Below are 18,513 nucleotides of genomic sequence, written 5' to 3'. Positions count from 1 at the left end.
CAATCCTGGTCTCATAAGCAAACATGACATTACTCCTTTCTCCAATGGTCCAATGTTGACGTGCAAGAGCCCACGTCCCTCAATTGCATCAGTTTTGTTGGCTCAGTGCAAAACTTCTCACTGCTCTTCTCGAATGAAGACCACCCTGATGCAACATTCTACGCACTATTTGGTCTGAGATAAGAATGCCTGTTGCCTGAGAGAAGTCATTTCCATTATTTCTGGCAGCTGACGTACGGTGCCTGCAGCTCGACAGCTCGAGGTAATAACCTTGCGTCGGTGTTGTCATACGAGGACAAACACTGCGAGGTCTGTCCTTTACATTTCCCATCTCTCCGTGCTTTCTCCACACCTTAGACCACTTTAAGCGACATGTAACTGATCGGCAACATCTTGCTATGTATGGCCTGCTCAAAGTAAAGCCACTACCCTGACTCTATCAAAGTGCTGTATGCCTCAACATGGCATATTACTGCAGTGCTGAACACAAAACTGAATGTAGCTGTTGTTGACACTGGATTGCTTGCAGAGCGATGCTGCAGCAACAGATTGTTTACGAGATCTGTTCAAAAAACATTCATAATTTCACACCAATGGTGTGTTGGAGTGATATGCTGTTGGCATCTCTGCACACGCCTGTGTTTAATATGTAAGTGCCAGAAGTTTCATAGTTGTATGTCTGTTAATTATAGTTCAGTGCCGTGTTGAATAGAACGTTATGTCATATAGTTTATGAAGTTTGAGATGTCAGAGTCAGAGGAGCAATGAATGCATCTGCATGAAATTGTGTGCGAAACTCAAAAAACCCTTAACAGAGACACACTAAATGATGCAGGAAGCATACGGTAATGACAGCGTAAGCAGTATTAATGTGTTACAAATGGTTCAAACAGTTAAAAAATGGCGGGACAAATGTTAAAGATGACCCTAGTTCAGAACACCCTTCGATTTCTACCGACAACGCTCACATCAGGAATTTCAACGAAATTGTGCGTGACAATCGAAGATTGATTGTTCAAGAGGTTGCAGGAGAATGTAGCATTTCAGTTGTCATGAAATCCTGACACAGCATCTTGGAACACATTGTGTTGTCGCCTAGGTCGTCCTGCGACTCACGAGTCAAGACCAGAAAGACATTCGCCTCGCTATCTGTGATGAGCTTTTGGATCGTGCAAATAGAAATGAGATGTTCCTCGAGAATCATGACTGGATGGTGAGACGTGGGTCTACAGTTAGGATGTTGAGACAAAGATTCAATCTTCACAATAGGTCGGGAAAGGTTCTGGGAGGGGTGGGGGGTAGGGGGGGGGGGGGGGGGGTAGGTTGTCAGGTCAGGTAAAATGTCAAAGTCACGCTGATAGTTTTCTTTGATTTTGAAGGATTACTTCATCATGAATTCGTGCCATAGGGGGACGCTGTTAACTGATGTTACTAACGGGACATACTGCGATGCTGGTGAGAAAATGTGAGAGCGGCCTGAAATGTGGCGAAACAATTCACGGCTCTTACATTACAATAACACACCCACGAGACTATTGCACAAAAAACGAAATCACTGTGCTGCCTCATCCTCCGTACTCTCCAGACCTGGCTCCTGTGTACTTTGTTCTATTTCCAAAGTTGAAAACTCCACTGAAAGGACAACAATTCGTAACAATAGACGAGATAAAAGAAAATTTGCAGAAAGTGCTTCATGCAATCCAGCTAGGGATGTACCAAGGCACCTTCCAGAAGAGCAGATGGCATTGGGAGTGGTGTATTGTGGAGGAGAGTATTTCGAGGGCGATCGCGCACAATAAGTAAAAGGTAAGATTAGAAAAATTTTGTGGACAAAGTTCCAGAATTTTCTGAACGCACCTCCTACATGACTGGGAAACAGCCAAAGAACATGCCAATAGTAAACACCATCCAGTATATACAGGGTTATTACAAATGATTGAAGCGATTTCACAGCTCTACGATAACTTTATTATTTGAGATATTTTCACAATGCTTTGCACACACATACAAAAACTCAAAAAGTTTTTTTAGGCATTCACAAATGTTCGATATGTGCCCCTTTAGTGATTCGGCAGACATCAAGCCGATAATCAAGTTCCTCCCACACTCGGCACAGCATGTCCGCATCAATGGGTTCGAAAGCATCGTTGATGCGAGCTCGCAGTTCTGGCACGTTTCTTGGTAGAGGAGGTTTAAACACTGAATCTTTCACATAACGCCACAGAAAGAAATCGCATGGGGTTAAGTCTGGAGAGCGTGGAGGCCATGACATGAATTGCTGATCATGATCTCCACCACGACCGATCCATCGGTTTTTCCAATCTCCTGTTTAAGAAATGCCGATCTGGCATTCTGCTTTAGCCTTTTCCGTAAGATTTTCCAAACCGTCGGCTGTGGTACGTTTAGCTCCCTGCTTGCTTTATTCGTCGACTTCCGCGGGCTACACGTGAAACTTGCACGCACACGTTCAACCGTTTCTTCGCTCACTCCAGGCCGACCCGTTGATTTCCCCTTACAGAGGCATCCAGAAGCTTTAAACTGCGCATACCATCGCCGAATGGAGTTAGCAGTTGGTGGATCTTTGTTGAACTTTGTCCGGAAGTGTCGTTGCACTCTTATGACTGACTGATGTGAGTGCATTTCAAGCACGGCATACGCTTTCTCGGTTCCTGTCGCCATTTTGTCTCACTGCGCTCTCGAGCGCTCTGGCGGCAGCAACCTGAAGTGCGGCTTCAGCCGAACAAAACTTTATGAGTTTTTCTACGTGTCTGTAGTGTGTCGTGACCATATGTCAATGAATGGGGCTACAGTGAATTTATGAAAACGCTTCAATCATTTGTAATAGCCCTGTATGGGCTCTAACTGGATAGTGCATGAAGTGCCTAGGTCAATGATACCTTTAGCAAAATAGACTACATTTTATGATAGTATTCCAAACTTCTGTTGGGCAGTACTGGCTAATGCTCTCAGCTCACAGTTGAGAGACTAAGGTTGAATTCTCTTACAATTAGATGAAAACTCAAAATTGTATGATCAATGTTAAAGAGAACTCGGTGGTATTTTTGACATTGTAATCTGCAAGACCACCAATATCTGGATTACATCTGGTTAGTTTTAGCCTCAAATCATTATCTAGATTCAATCTATTCCTGTACTTAATTTTAAAAAGACATAAAACTTAAAAGGCTCATTCACATAGATAGTTTGTTGTAAAACCCAATCACGTGTCTCAGTGAATAGTAATTCAGCAACTTCTCCATGAGGACTAAGTTAAGCAATGTAGTGGCTAAGGTACTCGACTCACATTTGAGAAGCTAGGGTTCAATTCTCAGGTCGGCCATCCAGATAATATGTTTCCTGCGGTCATCCACATCACTCCATATAAAAGCCGAGAGTGGACGAGACGCAAACACCAACCATCTTTCCTTCTTCTTGTGTCACAATATTAACTGAGCGAAATTCAAGGGAGCCATTCTTGTGAACACCTGCGTCCAAGAAACTATCAACTCAACAAATTACATTGGATTGTGGCACACACTTTGTTTACACCACAAGCAGGCAGCTACAGCCTCTTACCAGCTCTGTAGTGCTGTCAGTAGGAGTGTACACTTCTAGGCACCTGGTGGCCTACAATACTACAAATTTTCAATATAAAAAAATACTGGCAGTCCACCTAAGCAGTCTTTTTTCATCTATTATTTCTGCATTTTTCTTTTTCTTTTTTTAATTTATGTTTTAGCTTTTTTAAACTGGGTAGTTTCTGACATGACAATATGGACCACCCGATTGTCATTTTTTATACGAGAGCGATGTGGCATTTCAACTCTTATTTGGTTCTGCACTTGCCGATCTTGATGACCGACGAGTGAAACCCTGAAACTCCTGATAATTTTCATCTTGTCTTCAATTATCGGTCCAGCACTAATGGCCCACTGCCACAGCCCACAACTCAGCCACAGCCCAGGGGCTGGGAACCTCTGGCCTAAGGAATATACTGTTCAAATATGAGCATTTTGCTGCATTAGTTATTTAGGTGTCTCCTGCCAACCGCGAAGAAATTGTAAAAAGTACTTTTTTGGGTTTTCTCAGGAACTACCCATGAACTAAATGGTGTTTCCACGAGCTCCTTAAGGTACAACAGAGACCATTTTTAGTGCAGAAAGTACCAGCTGATTTGCTCCATTTGCATATGCTGGAGGACATGTATAATCTCCAAACTTTGACCCTGTAAAGTACAATAGTTACAGTAAGATGATCCTTCCGTTGGGTATACAAACGGTTCCTTGCCCAAATGCTATCCACAATACGTGACTACCTTTCTATCATAAATAGAACCCGATGTACGAGTCCCGGACAAATCTTGGTTTTATGTGTGATGTTGTGGAACATATTGGAAGCACATGCTGTCACACACATACTGATTTTGTTCAAGATATTTCATAATGTTGAAATACAGTGGAGAACTGCATTACAAATCTATGTGAACGATCTAGTTATACAGTTCTGTGGATTAATTCTATTTCCTTACTTGCATATTGGTGTGACCTGTGTGACTTTACAGTCTTTAGGTCTGCTGAGCGAGCTGATGTGTATGACTGCTGAAAACATAGCTAATTATTTTAACAGAAACTTCCATCAGTTTTTGGTAGAACAACATTATAATAAATGAAAAACGCCAGTTAGCTTTTATTTTACAGTATTTATTAATTTTTATTGTGTTAAGGCCTTCTGTTCACTGGTACTTATATTCATGGCCATGTTTAACACCTCCTGTTGTTGTCTCATCAAATATTGTTAATATTTTACTTGGTTCATTTATTTAATGCAAACTGTTACATAGCCACAGTTTTGAATGTAATGTTAATGTTAAAATGCAGTACCACCACACTCTAAAAGATTGCATTTGCAATTTGTTCCCTGAAACTCCTCCATTTTTTTGCATTTATTTATTTCTGTTTATCTTATTGATGTTGCTTAAATTCCTTATGTATTCTGTAGTTACATTGATAATTGTTTCTTCTTTTAATTGGTTTATGTATCACTTTCCATGTTTTGTACCTCCTGAATTAGCCTTGTCAAGTAATAATTTTATTTTATTAGTTTTGTTTATTAATAGAAACTTATGTAGGCATGCCGTTCCTATTTTGTGTTAAAAGTTTTTCCTGTCTACTCCATTTTTATCTATTTACTGTTCAATTTCTTTGCTTTTTCATTACATTACCACTACACTGTCAAATATGTTACTTACTGTATGTTTCTGCTTGAGTCTAGATATGTTAGTGCTCTTCCAATGTTGTTTGCAAACATTGTACCTTCTTTGGTGACAATACTCGGTAAGTGTCTGAAGATGGCCTTTTACGCCGAAAACCGGTTAACAAAATAAAAATTAATACTGTAGAACAAAAGCAAATTGGTGCTGTTCATTTATTAACACAGCATATTCATTAGCGCACTCTAACAGGTACACAATCTGGACTGGAAGACTCGCCTTTTTTAAGTGACATGACTTTGCTACACTGAGTGAGGTTATCTGCTTGAAAATTACTCATGCTAGCAACTGTGCTCGACATGAATTCTGGAATATTTACAGTGTCTTTTTTGATTAAAGAATGCCCCCATAGTTATTTTTTTAGATGGGTAAAATTATTCCCTCCTCCAGAATTTCAAAAGTTGTTCTTCAGCCACTGAACCCGCATCTCTTCTCCTGCTCTAGTCACTTCCACACTTAATTCGTCCAATGTTGGTCTCTCTCTCTCTCTCTCTCTCTCTCTCTCTCTCTCTCTATCTATCTCTCTTTCTGTCAGTGCCTATGCCACTTCTATCAACCTTACATCTTTTTCCACTTGCAATTCATCCTCTCAATCTACCTCCAATTCTTTGTCAACAGCCACAATACCCACAAAATTTTTCTGTTGTAGGCAATGTTAGGGGAAAAAAAACCAATGTTTTGAAGTGGCCTTCACTACCAAGACATGTAATATTGTTTTAACACCACTTTAACACATACAAGTTGTATGCTAGGTAAGTGCGGTACCTCAGGGGTGAAATGAAGTTTGACAATTTCCCTATGCTCTTGTTAAGAGATTACAGGGGCGCATCTGTGGACACAAACACACTATTCATTGCAACTGTTTATATTTCACAGCAACAACAGAACTGTTAGTTCAATCCAACATCATATATTTGGTTACAAATTGTTGGATGCTGATGATACACACAATAAAGACAGTCACATACACACGTTAACTGGTGGGAGACCACCGATACCACTACACATACAGCTTCAGGGTGCCAGCACGTATCTCGAGCAGCACTGACCCAATAGTCCTACATACCTTGCCCGTTAATTACTTTATTTATTATCTAAAATTACATTAGTATAAATTGAATGACATAATCATGTTAAATTTTTTTTTATTATCAGCATAAATCTACTACAACTTAGTTTATATCACCATTGAAGAAGCACTGTTGTGTAACTGACGCTCTGTCAATTTGCTGGGTAAATACAAAAGGACACACAGACACAGCACGATTTTGCTGCTCGTTACGCATCTATCTGTGTCGGACACCAGTTCTCTAGAAAAAGCTTTGGCTGATGGGAATAAACAGTGATTCACAAGACAATCTTTTTATTCTGAGATAAATCTGGCTCATTTGAAAGTCGTGTGCAAAGGTTGAGATTTGTTTTTGAGAGTGATGTACACCAGCTAGAAACTGTTCAGATATCGAAACTCTGCGGCCTTCCTTCATTTCACTGTCTTCCCACATTGCAGCCACCCTATAGACAACAGTATCAACAGCAAACAATCTCACTCCAGTTACACAGTATTTCATTATTATTATTATTATTATTATTATTATTATTTTCGATTATTCCCATTTAAAGAGAGCGTTTGAACTTGAATTCCTTTATGATGATTGTTTATGTTTTTTCTGAGCCCAAATTTTCTTCATGTGTTCACTGTGTTGTTTCTTTCGCTCCGCTGTCCATTTGCATCCTGGTCTCTCCTATGTTATGGTGTCAAATTTATGTTTTTTGATGATGTTCCTGAATTCAGTTCTATTTTCTGCATCATTTACTGTTATGTGGGCTTGTCTGAGGTTCTCTTCAACTTCTTTTATCTATTTTGTTTTTCCCTTGCCTGAGTTGATGACTTTAAGAAATCGCTTTGAAATTCTGTTTTCATTCATCCTGTGGATATGTCCGTAGAACTGCATTCTTCTTTTCCTTATTGTATCCGTTATCATGTCTGTGTATTTATATAATTCTGATGTTGGTCTCTTCTTCCAGATTCCTTGCTCTTGTATTGAGCCAAATATTTTCCTGAGAATTTTCCTTTCTTGTTTCTCTATTTCTTTGATTTTAGTTTGCCCACCTATTTGTGTTGTTTCAGATGCATACAGCGCCTATGGAAGTACGACAGTGTTGTAGAGCCTCAATTTTGCGTTAATGGATATGGACTTTCTGTTATAATAGTTCCACGTGAGTTTATATGCTTTCTGTAGTTTTTTTATTCGTTCCTCATTGGCCTTTAGGTTGATCCCTGACGGCTGGATGATTTCTCCCAGGTACTTAAAATGTGATCCTTGTACGATTTTCCCATGGGTTGTCACAATAGGCAATTTGTCTTGTGGCACTCTTTCTATGTACTGGGTTTTCTCATACGAAATTTGCAGGCCAGTTCTTTGTGCAATTTCGTGTAACTTCTCTATGGCGTTAGTGGCTTCTTTTCTATTATTTGTGAGGATTGCAAGGTCATCTGCAAAAGCTAAACACTTCACATTGAATCTATTATCTTTTCTAATGCCAATTTGGATTCCTCTGACTTCTTTCTCCCATGTCCTGATAATTTTTTCAAGAATGACAATAAAGAGTAATGGTGAAAGTCCGTCACCCTGTCGCACTCCAGATTGGATTTCAAATGGCTCAGAGATATCCCCCATAAATTTGACCTCGGAGACTGTGTCAGTTAATGTCTGCCGAATGATTGCTCTTGTCTTTCTGTCAATGCTGAATTCTTCCAGCGTGTTGCAGAGCGCTACTCTGTCTATTGAGTCGTAGGCCTTTTTAAAATCTACAAAAGTGACCACTGTGTTTCGGGTGTTTCTCATCTGCAGAATCAGTTTCAGATTCCAGATCTGTTCTATGCATGATCGTCCCTTGCGAAAACCAGCCTGGTATTTTCCTATTTGTGGGTCAGCTTGTTCTTCTAATCTATTCATGCTATTTCATTATTGTTATTATTATTATTATTATTATTGCAGTTGTGCAGAATTTACACCTTTTTTTAATCTTCTCTGACTTGTCTGGATTTTTTTAAAATTTTTTTAATTTTTTATTTTTTATTTATTTTTTTTTCCCCAGCTCCATTTCCATTGTAATGAACTGAAATTTGTTATACCCAGTCTAACACTGGGTGCATTGCGTCAAGTAGGCCAACTGGCCTAAATCTGAAGGCAGTTACACAGTATTAGTTATTCAACAGCAATATATTAAACCTTGAAACGAGGAGTGCACAGAGTTAGAGTAGTAGTTGTTGAAGCACGAGATGGAGACTGCTGCTGAGATGTTCGTGCACTTCTGTGAAAACACCACCACACATGGATTACACCTTAGGTACGTTCTGACTGGCTGACTACTGCCTACGAGAGGCAATGCTAGGGAAAAGCGAATGCCACGTCGCCAATCCCTCCAGCTGATACTACCAACATACGAATGCCAGTAGTCTCGTTGCTCCTCTATTCTAGCAACTCCTCATCTGGCCTCACGAGGCTGAGCGAAAGCTGTTCCAGACCTCTCTACCTCGGGGAAAATCTGAGGAGGTACCGCAAAGAGAATGCAGGTTCTCCCGCACCAAAGACAGATACGCTAACTGTTTGGCTAGGGATGTATTGTTTAGTATTTGATCAGTGTGTGGCATTTTAAACTGTAAGTAGTACTTGCCACTTAAGGTCGGATAAAAGCTCCTGTGATGCTCACGGGCAGAATTCTGCACACCATTTTAGATTTCGCATTTTGTCACAATGGCACCTCAGTTTAGGAACACACTCTCTATCTCACATCAGTCAATAGATCGAGTCCCACTCAGCGAATGCTACTGTTCAATTCTTTGATGCAAAATCGAATCCGGAGTGGTACAACCATCATTAAACGAAAGTTTAATCAACTTTATTTGTTGCTCTCCTAACAAAGAGATATTATACAGCTATGCTATAAGAAACGAGATATGCAGTGACATATTTTGAACTTACGGTGCAGGATCTTACCGTAAAGGGCGCGAAGAGACTTCTGAGGAAGTTGCACCCTGAAACAGAGAAAAAAACTTTCTAGAATCTGGCGACATGCCTACAACCACATAGATAGTCTGGAAGACACTGTACAGTGCACGGCAGAGGGAGAGAGATTGGACCAATTTTTCCCCAAATGGAAGGTTTTGTGAATCAACGTGTCAAGACAACAGATGATCATGGAAATATAAACAGTAGCCTTCTGTGCACACGGCGTCAACCTCGTTAAAATGCGTCTCGCTGCACCACCACACCATCCTACAGAGTTTACAGGCTGAGAGAGAGGTAGTAGCAGCCAACTTCCGACTGGCAATATTGTGATGATATGTAGATTTCAGCTTAATGTTTAATGTCTCTTAGACTTTAAGGGTGACTTCCTGTATATTCTGCCTTGAAATGGGACAACTATCATTGAATCCCCTTGAATCTACATCTACATCTACACGGATACTCTGCAAATAACATTTACATGCCTGGCACAGGGTTCATCGAACCACCTTCACAATTCTCTATTATTCCTATCTCGTATAGCGCGCGGAGAGAACAAATACCCATATCTTTCCGTACGAGCTCTGATTTCCCTTATTTTATCATGGTGATCATTTCTCTCTATGTAGGTAAATGTCAACAAAATATTTTCGCATTCGGAGGAGAAAGTTGGTGTTTGGAATTTCAGGAGAAGATTCCGTAGCAATGGAAAACGCTTTTTTTTAAATTATGTCCAACCCAAATCCTGTATCATTTCAGTGACACACACTCCCATATTTCGTGATAATATAAAACGTGCTGCCCTTCTTTGAACTTTTTCGATGTACTCTGTCAGTCCTATCTAGCAAGCATCCCACACCATGCAGAAGTACTCTAAAAGAGGATGGACAAGCATAGTGTAGGCAGTCGCCTTAGTAGATCTGTAACCTTTTCTAAGTGTCCCGCCAATAAAACAAAGTCTTTGGTCAGCCTTGCCCACAACATTTTCTGTGTTCCTTCCAATTTAGGTTCTTCGTAATTGTAATTCCTAGGTATTCAGTTGAATTCACAGCCTTTAGATTTGACCGATTTATTGTGTAACCGAAATTAAATGAATTCCTTTTAGCATTCGTGTGGATGACCTCTCACTTTTTAGTTATTTAGGACCAACTGCTAATTTTCGCACCATTCAGATATCTTTTCTAAATCGTTTTGCAATTTATTTTGATCTTCTGATGACTTTATATTAGTCGATAAATGACAGCGTCATCTGCAAACAATCTAAGACGGCTGTTCCGACTGTCTCACAAATCGTTTATATAGATAAGGAACAGCACAGGGCCTATAACACTACATCGGGGAATGCCAGAAATCACTTCTGTTTTACTCAATGACTTTCCATCAATTACTACGAACTGTGACCTTCTGGATAGGAAGTCACACACACAGTCGCATAACTGAGATGATATTCCATAAGCACGCAATTTCACTACAAGTCGCTTGTGTGGTACAGTGTCAAAAGCCTTCTGGAAATCCAGAAATATGGAATTAATCTTAAGTCCCTTGTCAATAGCACTCAACACTTTATGCAAATAAAGAGCTAGTTGTGTTTCACAAGAACGATGTTTTCTAAACCTGTGTTGACTGTATGTCAATAGACAGTGTTCGAACAAGTAATGCTGCCCATTTTTAAGCACAACCAGATCTGAGTATCATTCCAGGTAAGGAAATTATTATAAGTTATCGCAAAAAAGAGAGAGAGAGAGAGAGAGAGAGAGAGAGAGAGAGAGAGAGAGAGAGAGAGAGAAGAAGAAGAAGAAGAAGAAGTTATATTACACACACACACATGAAAAAACAGTAGCTCACATATTACGAGGCACTAGTATTGACCAAAACAAGGCAAAAAGGTCCAGTAAACATGTGCTCTAAAATGCATAGCTTAAGAAGCAAGAGCATTTGTAATTTCAGTACTGTGAGTAATATCTCTTCTACTGCAAAATCTTTGCTATTAAGAATGAGCTACAGAATGCGGTAAACAATAAGGACACATTGCTCTCTTACTGTGCACGGAAACATCTGTTAGTGTTATTATTATAACCCATTTTCACAATTCTGGGCAAGTGCAATGCCTACATTAGTGCTAGTGAAACCAGTTTTTGTTTTAATAGGCTTGCGAAATGCTAGTTTCTGGAAAAGACTGATGAATAACTGCACCGATGGTATCCAGAAGTCCAGATATTTGCCAATATACGAGACGTGGGCTTCACAGATGCTTCCATTTGCTAGACCACAACAAATCATGACATCTGCTATTTCCCACGTGGAATAACAGACTTCCGTTATGCTGATAAGTGCAAAGACAAAACTAATATGTAAAACAATTTCTCAAACTTTTCAGAACATTAACTGGTTCCATTAGAACTAATGTATGTGCCGCAATTACTCAGAACTGTGTACGACCAAGCGAGGTGGTGCAGTGGTTAGCACACTGGATTCGTATTTGTGGGGACAACGGTTCAAACATTTCGTCTGGCCATCTCGATTTAGGTTTTCGATGGTTTCCCTAAATTGCTTCAGGCAAATGCTGGGATGGTTCCTTTGAAAGGGCATGGCCGATTTCCTTCCCCATCCTTCTCTAATCCAAGCTCTACTCCATATCTAATGACCTTGTAGTTGACGGGTTGTTAAATGCTAATCTCCTCCTCCTCCTCCTCCTCAGAATTGTGTATGCGGTGTACAGTAATAAACAATTGTCGAGGTACCTCATTACGAAATAAGATCATAGAGCTACCTTTCTATACTATACTCCAAGATCAGGGCACTCGAACCTTTGCTGCATTGCATTTCTTGAATATGCAGCAATAGGTACAAAGAAAGGGTTTTGCACCAGGTGGAGGGTTGGGGGTAGGGGGGAAGGAAGTCTGCTGGCAAAAAAATATTTTATATGTTTAATTAGTGCATCTATGAAAATTCACTTTCTGAAAAATGTGCAAATGGTCCAGATGGAAGCTGGCCACAGTTGTCAACAATAACAAAAAACAACGAATAACGAGCTGAAAGCACACACTGAGTACCCCCTTCTGTGCACGGGCACATTACTGATGCCTAGTGCTCGTGGGTGGATCAAGCAGTTCAGAAGTGCTGTCCATTCTGTACATCAGTAATGTCTCTGTCCAGTTCCGTAAGTCACTCATTCTACCGCCAGACGGCAACAGAACTAGAGCTGTTAAGTTCGTGGCGAATCATCGTGTAATTCTGTATCTCACAGTAACTCACGTGCCAGTCCTCTTCAATTGTGCTGCACGTAGCATCAACACTTTCTGAAACAATGACCAATTTTGGATGAGCTTTACAAAATTCATCACTGATTGAAACATGACCCCGTGGACTTCTTCGTACTGATTCCAAATAATCTTTTCTGAAGGTGGTTGCTTACCAAAAGTTGAATGAAATGATCCAAGGCAGTGTTACTGAGTTAAGACTTTAAAAGTATCTCAAGAAAACAAAAAATTATCTGACAACAATCTTCATGTAAAATTTCCATTTTTTTATGACAGTTTTTTTAAATGCTTATTGCAAAAAACTAAGTCAGCCAGTTTCTGAATTACCATTATTTAACAACAGAAAATTACAAATTTTCAACATCAGCAATCATCATCATCATCATCATCATCATGTACAGTTTCCAGTCACTGTCTGGGTCTGGTTTGGAACAAAGGCCTCTCCACTGTTCTCTGTCTTCCCAGAATCTCTCTGGTCATCACGTATTACTTTCTGATTATTCTCGTATCATCCATTCGCTGAACATGTCCGTACCATCCAAGTCTCAAATCCTCTATCCCAGAGATCAGAACTGGATGTTGCATGTTACATACTTTATAAATCGAGGTGACTAGTGGGCTTCCATCCACGAGTATGGCGAGACTCAGAAGAGTGACATTGCAGTCGATTCGTGCTCACCGACTCGTTCCCTCTTACTGAGCTGTGCAGAAGTATAAGGCTAGCCATTACTCATTGTCAACAGCGAAGATGAGTACACGATCTTGCTTCTCTAAAGCACCACTGACAAGGGGAAATGACCAAATGTCGAGATCAGATGGCCTTCACAGAAGCTGTGTTTCATGAGACATATGTGTTCCATTACACACGGGGTGAAGTACAATGTAAGTTTCATGCTATAGTCGAGAAGAAAAATATACAAATTTTGTTGAACAAAAACAAAATAGTTGTAGTCCTGTCTACCGTATTTACTCAAATTTAAGCCGCACTTTTTTTCCGGTTCTTGCTGCATCAACAATTTCCCCATAAACCAGGTGCTGCTTCCTGCGGCATGCATCCTTCATTGAGCCAAAAAGTTGAAAGGTGCGACATGTGGACAATCGAGTGGATGAGAAAAAAAGTCCACTGAAGTTTCGAGAGCTCCTCTCGGGAAGCCAGACTTGTGTGAGGCCTAGCATTCACACGGAGGAACAGGAGTTCACTGGCATTTTGTGGCAACAAACGTGCTGAAGTCATTCCTTCAATTTTCTGAGGGTAGCACATAGTTGATTGTTGCACTATGAGGAAGGATATCAAAAACAATAAACCCTTCAGAATCCCGGAAGACCGTCGCCACGACTTTACCAGCTGGGGGAGCAGCATTTTCTTCAAAGAAGAGGTAGTGTGACGCCACTCCATGGATTGACATTTTGTTTCCGGTTCAAAGTAATAAAGCAACGTTTCACCACCTGTGACAATGCCCGACAAAAAATTGTCACGATCAGCCTCGTAATGCGCAAGCATTTCCACACAAGTTGTTCTTTTGTGCTCTTTACAGTCTTCTGCTGGGCACCGAGAAACCGAGTAGGCACACACCTCAGAGTACCACAACTGGTGAACGAGTGGATCTGCACGACCGACAGAGACATCCAGTCGAGCGGCGAGGTCTTTGTCTGTGACCTGTCAATCTCCTCAGATGAGAGTGTCCGCGCATTCGAGCATTGCAGCTGTGTGCGGCCGGCCGCCACGTGCGAGATCGGACAGGTTTGCACAACCTCGTAGTGACGGTGACAGACACTTTGCCCGACGACACACCGCGCTCTCGTTCACTGCCAGCTCTCCGTAGACATCTGCGAGCCCCTACGAGTAAGCGATGCTCTCGTTTCCACAAAAGAAACTGAATGTCGGCTCTCTGCTCAGAATGCACCTCTGTTACAGATATCATTTTGAAGACTACATACAGTGCCGCCACCTATCGGAACTGCACAAAACTGTAGGAGCTGAAGCAGGAATATTCCACAATGTCTCACAACAAATACTGCATTTTTTCAACTAAATTTGTTAAAAAATGTGTTTCATTACTTACTGAAAGCCCCTCATTTAGCAACTTCAACTGAAAGAGTCACCGAAACTATTTCACGGCATATATGGACGCACAGACACACTATTATCGTAACAATTTTCATTTACATGAATAAAGAATCAGATGTAAAACTATTGCAAGACCAAACACTGTGAACTGAATAATTTTTATAGCTACATAAATATAAAACAACATAAAAATTGGAAAAAATATTGTAAGTGTAGACTCACCAAGTCCACGAGGACAGGTTCGCCAGTTTCCACATATTCGACATATGATGCATTTGCCTGTAGAAAAAGAGGAAAAACTAACTAACCGGCACCTGTCTGTTAAGGTAAAAATACAAACTGTAAAAGTAACCAGTATGTGCTTCCATTACACTACTCATGTAAGATAGACACCAGGTGATCTATTCTTAATACAGATTAATATACAGTTTCTGATGTTTTTGAGGCACAATTGAAAAGCCTCTGGGAGAGTTATGCAGAGGATATCTACAAAGATAATGGCATACTGAATGATAGTGCAATCAATTCTACAATACTGCTTCATTAGGAAGAAGGAAAAATAACAGACATCAAAGTAATGCAGAGATATACGACAAGGATGACAACAGGTCTGTTAGGAAAGTGTGACAGGTATCTTTAAGCGACTTCAGTCGGAAATGTTCGAAGGAAAGGCAACACTGATCTTACTGTACGACTGAACCGATACTCGACACAGGCTGCGTAAAATTCAACTGTCACCATTGTATATCCCGTTTAGAGAGCACGGGTATAACATCTGTGCTTAGTGTGTGCATAAGGACAGCTGCTTGCCCCTCATTCTGTATGCAGTTGGCATAGGAGAGAAAGTTATTGATACTGGTACACACTACAGTCCACCACTTGCTGCACAGTCGAATGCAAAGTACACGCACAGATGCAGATGGATGGCACATTCTTTCAGATTTCCAGCCTTCACAAGGATGGGAAATCTGAAAACATCCCAGCAGTATCCAGAATGAAATTTTCACTCTGCAGCGGAGCGTGCACTGATACGAAACTCCCTGGCAGATTAAAGCTGTGTGCCAGCCTGAGACACAAACTCAGGACCTTTGCCTTTTGTGGACAAGTGCTCTACCGACAGCTACCAGAGCACGACTCATTACCTGCCCTCACTGGTTCACGCTTTCACGAAAGGCAAAAGCCTCGAGTTCAAATCTGGGCCCAGCAAACAGTTTTAATCTGCCAGGCAATTTCCTATCAGCACACACTCCATCACAGAGCAAAAATTTCATTCTGGAAAAATCCCCCATGTTGTGGCAAAGCTATGTCTCTGCAATATTGTTTCTTCCATGAATGCTAGTCTTGCAAGATCTGCAGGAGTGCTTTTGTGAAGTTTGGGAGGTAGAAGATGAGGTGCCTGGCGGAAGTAAAGCTGTGAGGACAGGTTGTGAGACGGGGTCATGTAGCTCAGTCGGCAGAGCACTTGCCCGCGAAAGGCAAAGGCCCGAGTCCAAGTCTCAGTCCAGCACACAGTTTTAATCTTCCAGGAAATTTCATTTCACTCCAGCAGTAACACCCCCCCCCCCCCCCCTCTCTCTCTCTCTCTCTCTCTCTCCTGCACCTCGGGCAAAGGCCCGAGTCCAAGTCTCAGTCCAGCACAGTTTTAATCTTCCAGGAAGTTTCATTTCATTCCAGCAGTATATTCATAGCAGTAACACCCCCCCCCCCCCCCCACCTCACCACGATTCTTTAAACAATCCAAGTCCATATTTTAAGAAAAGATAGTTTTTTGCACGTCTTACTGATTATAACATCATGTCTCAAGAACTGCATGTTGTACAATGATGTAATTTTGCAGATACATTCAATAAAAAGGATAGTTGCTACTCATCATATGGTGGGGATGCAGATACGACAATAAAAAGACTGTTGGAAAGTGAGCTTTCAGCCAACAAGGCCTTTCTTGCAAACAGACAAAACACACACACACACACACACACACACACACACACACACACGAGACCATAGCCTCTGGCAGCTGAAGGCAGACTGGCTTCAGTTACCGGAGACTGTGGTCTTGTGTAAGTGAGTTTCATTTGCATGAGAGTGTGCATTCGCATGTGTTATCTATTTTTGACAAAGGTCTTGTTGGCCAAAAGCTCACTTTCCGATATTCTTTTCGTAGTGCCTACCTGCAGCTCAGCATCCCTACTATATGGTGAGATTAGCACCTATTCTTTCCATAACTGTTACATTCCATCCTGGATTTCCCAATGTCTGATTTTGCAGATACATTCAACTGCAAAATTTGTTACAGGTAAAATTTGGTGTGTGTGTGTGTGTGTGTGTGTGTGTGTGTGTGTGGGAGGGTGGATGAGTGGGTGGGTGGGAAGGTGGGGGGAAGATTGGGGTTGGGGTTTGGGGGGGGGGGGGGGGGAATGTCAGAAAGAAAATGTTTGGAAAAGGTTTGAAATTACGTGCAAAGTTCACTGGAAGTTGCAAAGTCCTCTCATTTTCAAATACTGGATGAATAAAATGAGGGTACTTTGGGTGCTGTGAATTTCACTGAATCAAGACCTACACAAAGCATCCACCTTCTGTACTTGACCTGTTGTGTTAAACCTTTAACATAAGATTAACTTCTTAAACAGTAGATTAAGACAGCACTTAAAATTTTAAATTCAGTCAACAATATGTATAGTATTTTTGTTGCCCCTGGAAGCCATTAGATACACTGAGACTGTGCACTGTTTTGTAATACTGATAATCAGATTTACGAACGAAGATGGACAAGTTTCAGTTAGTTCTCGGAAAATAATGTGACACAATCCGTAAAAGCCATGTAATCATCAGTTACCTCCAGACTGTTCTGTTCGTGTGGAATCAGGTGCATCAGAAAGTATATTTTGTGCACATTTCTCGTAACCTGGATGTAAGCACAAATTTCAAAGAGCCAGCATAAAGGAAGGGAAAATAAAGAAGTCGACAGTATTAATACTAATTTATAGACGAACAACACATAAGCAAGAACTGTCCAGTAATTTAAAGTACTAATTTGCATGCTCTGTTTGCCTTTGCATGTGCAAAGGAAATGTCTTCCTTCTTAAATCTATACACTCACACTACAGGCCGAAAGCTGTGGAGCAAAGAGTATCAGAGAAGCAACTGTTCTGTTCCAGAAACAAGACATTCTCCTTCTCATTCACTATTGGAAAATTTTAAGTGGCACAGTAAAACTCTCATTCTTCTGTACACATGATATGGAGGAGAAATAACAAAATGTTCAATTCTTTTGCAAAGCTCAATTTTTATGGAAAAAAATACATGTTGCTGTTTTGCAATGTTGTGCTATTAGGGCCCAATTTTTAGACAGGAAGTATTCCATTTTTGGATTTTTCCTAAATATTAAATTTCTTTAAGCACGATACCGTACTCTTCACACACAATCTGTGCATAAACTATACATTTAGGGTCAGTCCATACTAGTCAATAACCAACTTGATCCTGATATACAGGTATTTGTGGCACACACTGTGGGGCCTTTGTGTTTCATTGCTCAAATACACTATTCTGCTGAGCCCCTCATTTTTCTGCTTCCAGATGCTCTTGTTTCCTCAATACTTCTTCCAAGTGAAGTTGTAATTCTGATTAATTCATTGTTTGCTGATGAGGTACTGTATATCTGTGGATAGACTCTAAAGATGACATTCAAGATCAAATAAACATCTGGCCAAAAGCAGCTGCAGTAAGAGGTCTGTTAAAAAATTCTGGAACTTCGTCCACAAAATTTTTCTACGCTTAAATTTTACTTATTGTGCACGGTCTCCTTCGAACTACTCTCTTCCACAATTGATACGCTGCTCTCGACACTGTCTCGACTTCCGGAAGCAGTCTCGATACGTACATCTCTTGCCGGAATGCACGAAG

General features: G+C 40.7%; 1 protein-coding gene across 3 annotated transcripts in view; it reads right to left on the bottom strand.

Annotated features, from left to right (window-relative positions):
* Positions 1-18,513, bottom strand: part of LOC124720142 — a 200,771-nt gene that overhangs the window by 53,435 nt on the left and 128,823 nt on the right. For 2 of the 3 annotated variants that reach the window (XM_047245443.1, XM_047245445.1), the window contains exons 8-9: positions 14,830-14,886; positions 9,271-9,308 (exon numbers count right to left, since the gene is read on the bottom strand). In XM_047245443.1, coding sequence (XP_047101399.1) covers positions 9,271-9,308; positions 14,830-14,886 — 95 coding nt within the window. The remainder of the gene's footprint in view (positions 1-9,270; positions 9,309-14,829; positions 14,887-18,513) is intronic. The other variant, XM_047245444.1, reaches the window with a different exon arrangement.

Source organism: Schistocerca piceifrons, chromosome 11, assembly GCF_021461385.2.
Source record: "Schistocerca piceifrons isolate TAMUIC-IGC-003096 chromosome 11, iqSchPice1.1, whole genome shotgun sequence".
Classification (NCBI taxonomy): domain Eukaryota; kingdom Metazoa; phylum Arthropoda; class Insecta; order Orthoptera; family Acrididae; genus Schistocerca; species Schistocerca piceifrons.
Note: the sequence above shows the minus strand (reverse complement) of the source record. Positions and strands in the feature narration are given on the sequence as shown.